An 8653-nucleotide genomic window follows, 5' to 3' on the forward strand; every position below is an offset into this window, starting at 1 on the left:
TGAGCTCGTAAAAGCAGCCAGTGTGTTCTCTCCCTGCTGGCTGTAACGGGGAGGAGAGCTTGGTTTCCTGGCTTCAAGGTTGGAGCGCTGTCTCTGGCCTCGGATCCAGGAATCCAAAATATCCTATGTGCCCCAGACACTGTCTGGGGCGCATAGGATTGCTCCCTTAACTAAGGGTTACACTAATACCCATTGCATATTAGCATGCAGAAGCATTCCAGCTGCCTTAAGATTATCAAGGATGCAAACATTACCTGACATTGTATTGCAAATAACCAACACACGTATCTGTTGACAAGTGGGCTAGTAAAGTTTTGTGGGCTAGTCAATTTTGTAGACTTTAAGTGAAGTTCTTGAATAACACACACTTACAAATACAGTAGCCAGCTTATACTAAAATAAGGCTAGAAACATTTAAACTTTTACAAACAAAAAGCATCCAAGTATAGAATCACATTAGATCTATCTGTAACCCATACTTCGGCAACGGTGCTGCTAAAGTAAGGAAATCGGTACTGGTTGCATAATTAAGCATCTGGACAAATTGGGCTGGTGTTGTTTTTTAGACCTTCTCAATGAAAAAGTAGACTTGAAACTATGTGAGCAAATGCCTAGTCACCTCTCCAAGCCAAACTGGGAGCTGAAGATCTCCCATAGGTCATCATGAGAGCCTTTAGTGCCCACATGGCTCCTTCACCCCACTCATAAGAAACAAAATAAAGCATGCAAAATGAATATACATCAAATTTCAGCTTTTCTTGGTGAAAAATGTGTTATCTTCACACTATTTTTTTTAAGAGTACAATATACAGAATCTATAACTATATTCCAGGATTTTCACGTAATTAGATCCTGTGAGGACAGAATATTTACAACAAGTCACAAGTAACTGAAGTTATATTTGGCAGAATCCAAAGTACCTATTGCAACTATATATGCAAAAGTAAGGGAAGGTTGATCGTTTCTCAGGTGCCCACTCCCAAAGCAACATAGCAAACTGCTTTTAAAACTACAGGGGCGTTCTAAAAGTTTGGGATATGGCAAGGTCTGTTATTCAGACATTGCGCATGCCTAAAGTAACTCTTTGTATCCAAGCCATAGATATATTAAATTGAACTACACAACATGGAAGAAAGGAACACACAAGGGCTGTTTTGAAAATTATTAGAAGCTTGGCTAGTACTCTTCCTGCCCTATTGTTTAAAAAAAAAGAAGAGGAATTGCACACATTTTACTGTTTTCTTTAACAAAGGCACAACTTAAACATTTCTAGGGCTTACTTAACATTCCATACATCTTTCTGGTAAGGTAGTTTTGGCTGATATTCAAGCTTTCCACTTATGAAAGCACAGTTAGTATAGGAAAACAGAGATATTTCTTCTTTCATAGAACTGCACAATACTGACAAGTGTTCTTTCTTGCTTTCCTGGAAAAATAGATAAAACGTGTATGACCAGATACACACATACAACATTTGTCACAAAATACAACAAAGGGTCGGTGTAATATTAATGAAGTAAGCTCCTGTTGATATTTATTCTCTAGATCTGTCACCTTATTACTCATTTATATAGTGCCATCAATGAACACAGGGCTTTAAAAAGAATAACAGGACAGGTCCCTGACCCAAGGGTTTTACAGTAAAGCACATGTAGGTAACCCACAGCCCATGAGCCACATGCAGTCCTTGAAGACCTACAGTGTGGCCCACCAGCTGCCTAAGGCAGCCCCTACTGAATTGCCCCCAGCCCCCCAAAATCCCCAATCTTAAATTACATTCTGGTTAGTCCAAACAGCTGTTTGGCTAGCTGCCCAGAAGGTGATTTAGCTGGGGATGGTGGCACTTGGGGATGACTTTCCCCATGCACTGCCCTACCAATTCCAATTGTATTCCAGCCAAACAGCTGGGTGGTGGGCTAATGGAGCACCGGAGCTGGGGAGGAGGGCACACACAGAGTACTCTCCTGACACAACAGCCTCCTCAGCTAATCATACTAGATGACCAAACAACTGTTTGATAGGAGCATGATCAGGATAGGTAGGATGGCACACAGGGAGGGGAGAACTGAACTTCCCTTCACAAACCCTCCCCATGAGTGTAGCGTGATGGAGGATGCCAGCCCTGACCCCCATCCACCAGCCCAGGCCCCAATTCCTAGCATGTAGCATTCAACCACCCATCTACCACCTCATGTGGCCCTTGGGAGCAAAACGTTTGCCCACCCCCACAGTAAAAAAAACTACACAAGAAACACAACAGAGGAAGGTGAGGGGAACTGAAATAGGACAAAGAGAAGAATATACAATTATTGCAGTTACATATATTTAGACCAAGTTACAATAGGTGTTAGTAGGTTATGCCAAATTAAATTTCTTCTCCCTGAGAAAGCGAATTTGAGGACAGATTTGAAGAAGTAAGAAAGGTGGCATCACAGAGGCATTCTGGGAGGCAGTTCCTTGTATAAATTGCAGAAAGGGCAGGGAGCGGGAGACCTTTGGTTGCGGGGGAGGGGGAATCTCAGCAAGTGAAGGTGACAGGCAAGGATATGTCATGATATAAGAACAGAAGGCCAAGGAAAGACAAGGTTTTGAAACTGAGGACAAGAAGCTTGTGCAGGATTTGAGAGTTGACAGGAAGCCAGTGTATGGTTTTTACAGATGGTCATCATGTGGTCAGAGTGATGACAAGGGTGGGTGATTTTGGTAGCAAAGTGCTGGGCAGGCAAAGTTAGGCAATGGAAGACCAGAGAGAAAAAAGATTAGAGCAGTCAAGGCAAGAGATTATCAGGAGCAGAGCAGAATTTTGTTGATGTTGATGTTGTCAATATACAAGCAGAGCAAACAAGAGGAGAGGACCTTGGGAGGAAAGATGAGAAGAAATACACACTGAGCCAGGGACAGCAATAAAACAGAAATACGTCCAAGTGGTAAGTAACGGGAAGGGTGGAGATAGGGAGGAAGAAAGCCAACACCTCTCCAGCCTCAATATTGATCCAAGCTGGAGATGGGTTGAGGGGGTCGTCACCTGTTCTTTGAAGTGATCTTTTTAGAAACCCAAAAGGTAATTTCCAAACCAGGCTCAGGGAAGCTTTGAGAGCATTCCTACTAGGTATATATATCAAAAAGAGGAGGGCATACAGGTGATTTGTCACATTACCAAAATTGATCAAACACATTAATCCTTACTGTTTACTTGTCAAACCAGTCTTTTCTGGTATTTCCAAATATATCTTGTCCTTTTTCTACCTAGGCAAACTTGGCTATAATCAGTTTAATAAACTGCATGAAAGCATATGAAAAACAACAGAAACTGACTGCACACACCACACGAATCACAGACTCACTCCTAGCCCAAACGCCCTCGTGGGAAATCCTACTGAAAGCAGTTAGGCTGTTCAGACAGAAGACTCTGCTTGTTCTCTTTTTCTTTTACTATTCACATACAGTAGTCACAATCAGGAGGCAAGATCTTTAATGCAAAACATAACCAATTAAAGCCTTGATCCTATAAAAATTCACACGTGCCTTAGCAGCATTACAGCAAGGTTTCCAGCCATGACTATGAATGAAAATTTGAGCATGTGTTCACAGGATTAGTGTCAAAAACTGTAAAAAATAAGCAGTATTGCATCTGCTACAATATTCTATTCATGTCTTCTTCTTTTTTTTACAAGTAATGATTTCTATTGCACTTTATAAATTCAAGCACATTAATAGAACATTACTTCATTCATCTTTACAACTGTCCAGTGTTTTTACTTCCAATTTTTAGACATAAGAAACTAAGCAATTACACTTCACCCCAACTCCACAGCTGAAATGCAGCTTGAGCGCCAGTTTCCTAGATTCAAATTCAATGCTTTAGGGCACAATCCTATGGGGAGATGTGGCCACCTCCAAACTTGGAGGCGACCACCTATCCAACGCAGGGCACGAGAAGCACGGAGGGGATTGTTCTCTCTGCACTTCAGACACCCTGCATGTGCAGCTAGACAGCCGATTTTGGCTGTCTAAGCCACGGGAAGGTGGAGTGGGGGAAGCAGCTGCCGGACAACAAATAGGATGTGTCGTACTGGCATTTCCGCCTTCCCCACCCCGGAACGCCCCATTTTCGCCGCTCCACACTCCTCTTCTGAGCACAGGGCCATTTTGAGCTGCCTGCAAGGCAGCACGGGGGGGGGGGGAGGTCGGGGCTCTGAGGCATATCCTATGGCCACCTAGCCACTGACTAGCGGCCATAGGATTGCTCCCTCCGCCAGTCAACCACACAGGTTCTTGACAGAAAAGGTCATGCACCTCTCTGACAACTAAGCTCAATACATAAAGTCACTGACAACCACACAGAGGGTGTGTTCTGGGTCTTTTTGTCAGTACAAATAGTATCTAGGTTTAAACACCTAGATAGTAATAGCACAATCCTATACATGCCAACTCAGAAATCCCATTGAGTTGATTGGGGATTATTCCCAGGTAAGTGGGTATAGGATTGCAGCTGTAAACATTTAACAGTCCAATGCCACATATTTTTACTCAAAAGTAAATCCAAAAAATTTCTAGGAAAGTTGCTTCCAAGCAACAGTGCATAGTCAGAAAGATCTCCTTTAAAAAAAATTAAAAGGAAACTGTTCAAAGTTTGAAAACCACAAACTTTCCCACAAAACAAGCTGACAGTAGCATATTACACACACCAAAGAGCCCATCTGCCTTTTGATGATTAGAGTAAAGCTCCAATCATAAAACACACAAAGACATCTGCACACAAAGATGTTAAGGAGTGGCCCTAAAGCATTTTTAGTAATAATATTTCTTAATATTAGAATATAAGATTATGAAACTGATGTTATATTTCAATGCATACCCCTAGTTTTAAAAGAGCAAGTAGAATACCATATAAAGAAAACTAGAATGCCATTCAGTAACACCACTGTTTTAGATTTCGTGTCAAGTCTGCAAGACTTAAATGTTGAAAGGGGGGATGTTTAAAAACATTTTTTTAGTCTGTTGGCTGCAGGGGAATCAACATAACACAAGATATCAAGCAATACAAAGATATTGAGATACTGATAACAAAAATGTGTCTGCTTACTAGTTACCATTCAGAAGAGGGACAGATTCCCCTCCCCCAATCCAAAAACCAAAACTTGGAGGGGCAGAAAGCAAGAAATGAAAATGAGGTTATGTCAGACAGACTAAGTATTCAGTTCCCATCTGTTTAAAATAAACTATGCGCTTTCTAAAAGTCCTGCTGAACGGGGCTGCAACTGAGAGCATGCCCATCTCATGTGAGGGAGAACAATGAGCCATACAATACTGCTGAAGTTTTCAACATCAACAACAACAAAAATTCTATGGAACAAAATGGAGTTGCGATATCCTGGAATTGGGAATGTTCATCCTGTGCTGCACGGCTTGCGCCATAAAAACGACTCTTTTTAAAGAGCCTAGCGGGGAATGCCCCTTCCAGTTAACTTCTCCGAGCCTCAGAGAGCCGGGCCAAGCCTCTTTCTCCTCTCTCAAAATAGAATGGGAACTCAGACGGGCCCCGTTCAGAAGGCAAAGGGGTTTGTCCGACTCCCGGCCTGGGATGCTATTTCCCAGCGCCGGAGCCTTGTCTTCCTATACATACTATTACAGGCCCCGTTGTCTGGAACCAGGGCCGGGTCAGTACACGGAGGCTCGGGGAAGGGGGGACGGGTGTCAAGGAAGCTAGGCTGTGAGCAAGTTTTCAAAGGGGCGGGGGCACCACAAAACCTTTCTTCCCCTTGCCCCAGCCTCGTGAGAGAGCTGTCCTTCCTGACCTGTCCCGGGGGTCGATCCACGAGGTCTGCCGGGTGTTGTGGTCGATGTAGAAGACGCGCCCGTCGTAGTCTCTCGCCTCCTCCCAGCCTGCGGGCAAAGGCAACTCCGAGCTCTCCCGGCCCCGCGGCCCGCCGCCTCCGGCCGCCGTCGCCGCTGCCACAACAGGCGGCTGGCCCGTTCCTTGTCCCATCGTGGCCGCCGCCGCCGCCGCCGCCTGTTGCTGCTGCTGTTGCTGCCGCCGCCGCCGCCGCCCTCCGCTCAGCCACGGCATGGCCCCGCCGCCGCCACTCCCGGGCCGCAGCCTCGGCAGCAAACGCTCTCCCTCCAGCAGCCGCTCTTCGGCCGCGGGGCCCCGACTGCCCTGCGTCGCCGCCGCCTCCAGCCCTGACTAGCGAGCGGCCCAGCCGCGTGGAGCAAGACTCGGGCGGCTCGGGCAGCAGCAGCGGCGCCGCGCCGGACTCATCATCGTCTCGCTTTCCCGCCTCCACCCCTGGTCGGGCCCCGGGACCAGCCCAGCTGCCGCCGGCTGCTGTCCCTCCAACCCAGCCCTCCTCCCGTCCGAGGAAGCGAGAAAGCCGCTCCGCAGGCCGCCGCCGCGAAATTCCCGCCCGCCCTTCCTTCCTTTCTGCCTCGCAGCCGTCCCCGAGCCGAGAGCGGCCTCCCTCAGCTGCTCAGCCGCACAGCCCAGTCGGCTCCCTCAGCTCCATCCCGTCGGCGCCTGCCCCGCCATCTTCCTTGCCTCGCTCGGTCCGCTCCGCCCCGCTCCGCCCCTTCTCTTCTCCGGCGGCTTCTGTAGGGCCTGCCTGGAACCATCCCCGGTTTCCCGGTCCATCAGCCTGGCTGAGGAGGAGGAGGCGCCCTCCTCATGAGGCAAAGATGAGCGTTGGGCTGAGAGGAATGAAAAGACTCTGCCGAAGTTGGCTCCCAGCTCCGGAGTTGAGAGGGATGACGGAACTTACGGAGCTTTTGTTAAAACGGTATTTTAAAGTCGTTTTTGATACCGATTCTTCTTTTTTAAGGGCTGAGGGGAAACTGAGGGGTTGTTAAGTGGCCTGGTTTCCTTAACGTGTACGCGAGATCACACACAGTAGTTAATTTCTAAACAAAACAAGGTTCTAGAAAAATCCTCACAACCCAAGGTGTGCGCTTTCTAAGTCACATGTGAAGACTCCCACTAGCGAGTAGAACTCGTTTAAGGTACGGTGTGTGCCTGGGGGCAAAAGTATAAAGGATCTGTAAGAAGAACCTTGCTGCATATATGGGTCACAACTTCAGTAGACATAAGCTCCTCCAACAGAGGTTTCTATTCCAACTATCTCTGACTTCATGAGAAACGCCAGGTTGGATGAATCACAGGTCGGAATTAAGATTGCCGGGATTGTATCAACAACCTCAGACACGCAGATGATACCACCCTAATGGCAGAAAGCGAAGAGGATCTCAAGAGCCTCTTGTTGAGGGTGAAAGAGGAAAGTGCAAAAGCTGGTTTGAAACTCAACATTAAAAAAACTAAGATCATGGCATCTGGCCCCATCACTTCCTGGCATATAGAAGGGGAAGAAATGGAGGCAGTGACAGATTTTATTTTCTTGGGCTCCAAGATCACCGCAGATGGTGATTGTAGCCATGAAATTAAAAGACACTTGCTCCTTGGGAGGAAAGCTATGGCAAAGCTAGACAGCATAGTAAGAAGCAGAGACATCACCTTGCCGACAAAGGTCCGCATAATCAAAGCTATGGTTTTCCCAGTAGTAACGTATGGCTGTGAGAGCTGGACTATAAGGAAGGCTGAGCACCAAAGAATTGATGCTTTCGAACTGTGGTGCTGGAGAAGACTCTTACGAGTCCCCTGGACTGCAAGGAGGTCAAATCAGTCCATCCTAAAGGAAATCAGCCCTGACTGCTCATTGGAAGGACAGATGCTGAAGCTGAAGCTCAAATATTTTGGCCACCAAATGCGAAGAGAAAACTCCCTGGAAAAGACCCTGATGCTGGGAAAGATTGAAGGCAAAAGGAGAAGGGGATGGCAGAGGATGAGATGGCTAGATAGCATCACTGATGCAATGAATATAGACCTGAGCACACTCTTTATTATTTATTTTATTATTTATTGCATTTATACCCCGCCTTTTTTCCCTTGCAAGGAACCCAAGGCGGCTTACATCCTCCTCCTCCTCTGGGAGAGAGCGCAGGACAGGAAGGCCTGGCGTGCTATGGTCCATGGGGTCACGAAGAGTCAGACACAACTTAATTACTGAACAACAAATCTCTGACTTTGCAAACTTGCAGCCCTATAAGAAGTGAGTTCAGTGGAGTATACTATTCAAGTATACACAGAATTGTAACATAAGAAATGGACATTTACAGGGATGCCAAAGGATGGGTATGGGGTACGGATTTCTTTAAGTCCTCTTCCCCAATACCTTTCCTCCCATAATTAGAACACTGTTTTCCAGGTTTTTAGGTCTGTTCTATACCCACAATATCCTCTGTGAAAGAAAGTATGGCTGAGTCATACTTGATCTGAGGTCGCAGAAGCCACAAAATATAACCACTGTATAACACTATAGAGCATCTGTGAAGACACTGTATTTGTCAATCAGAAAAAGCAGAAAATCGTGCTGTTTATTCCCTGCACATCCCATGTTTTCTCTGCCTGCTCACAAAGTGCAAACCATGTTTAACTATTGAAACGTCTGGTCTGCTCCATTTTGAGGATGCAGCATAGCTGAGAATTATATATATAGATATATAGATACAGATATAGATATAGATATAAAATTAGATATGTATCATATATAACCTGCAAAGAACCCTGAGAGGATAAACAGCTTGGAAATTCCCACCTCCTTTG

General features: G+C 46.0%; 1 protein-coding gene across 5 annotated transcripts in view; it reads right to left on the reverse strand.

Moving 5' to 3' along the window:
- The window catches only part of WWC3 (WWC family member 3), an 86239-nt gene extending 79689 nt beyond the window's left edge, over nucleotides 1-6550 (reverse strand). For all 5 annotated transcript variants that reach the window (XM_084844221.1, XM_084844218.1, XM_084844220.1 and 2 more), the window contains exon 1: nucleotides 5799-6550. In XM_084844221.1, the coding sequence (XP_084700347.1) occupies nucleotides 5799-6070 (272 nt within the window). In that variant the 5' untranslated portion in view covers nucleotides 6071-6550. The remainder of the gene's footprint in view (nucleotides 1-5798) is intronic.
- Between the last annotated feature and the right edge of the window lie 2103 nt (nucleotides 6551-8653).

Source organism: Heloderma suspectum, chromosome 3 (assembly GCF_057233095.1).
Source record: "Heloderma suspectum isolate Gila_16-S chromosome 3, 16-S_ref, whole genome shotgun sequence".
Classification (NCBI taxonomy): domain Eukaryota; kingdom Metazoa; phylum Chordata; class Lepidosauria; order Squamata; family Helodermatidae; genus Heloderma; species Heloderma suspectum.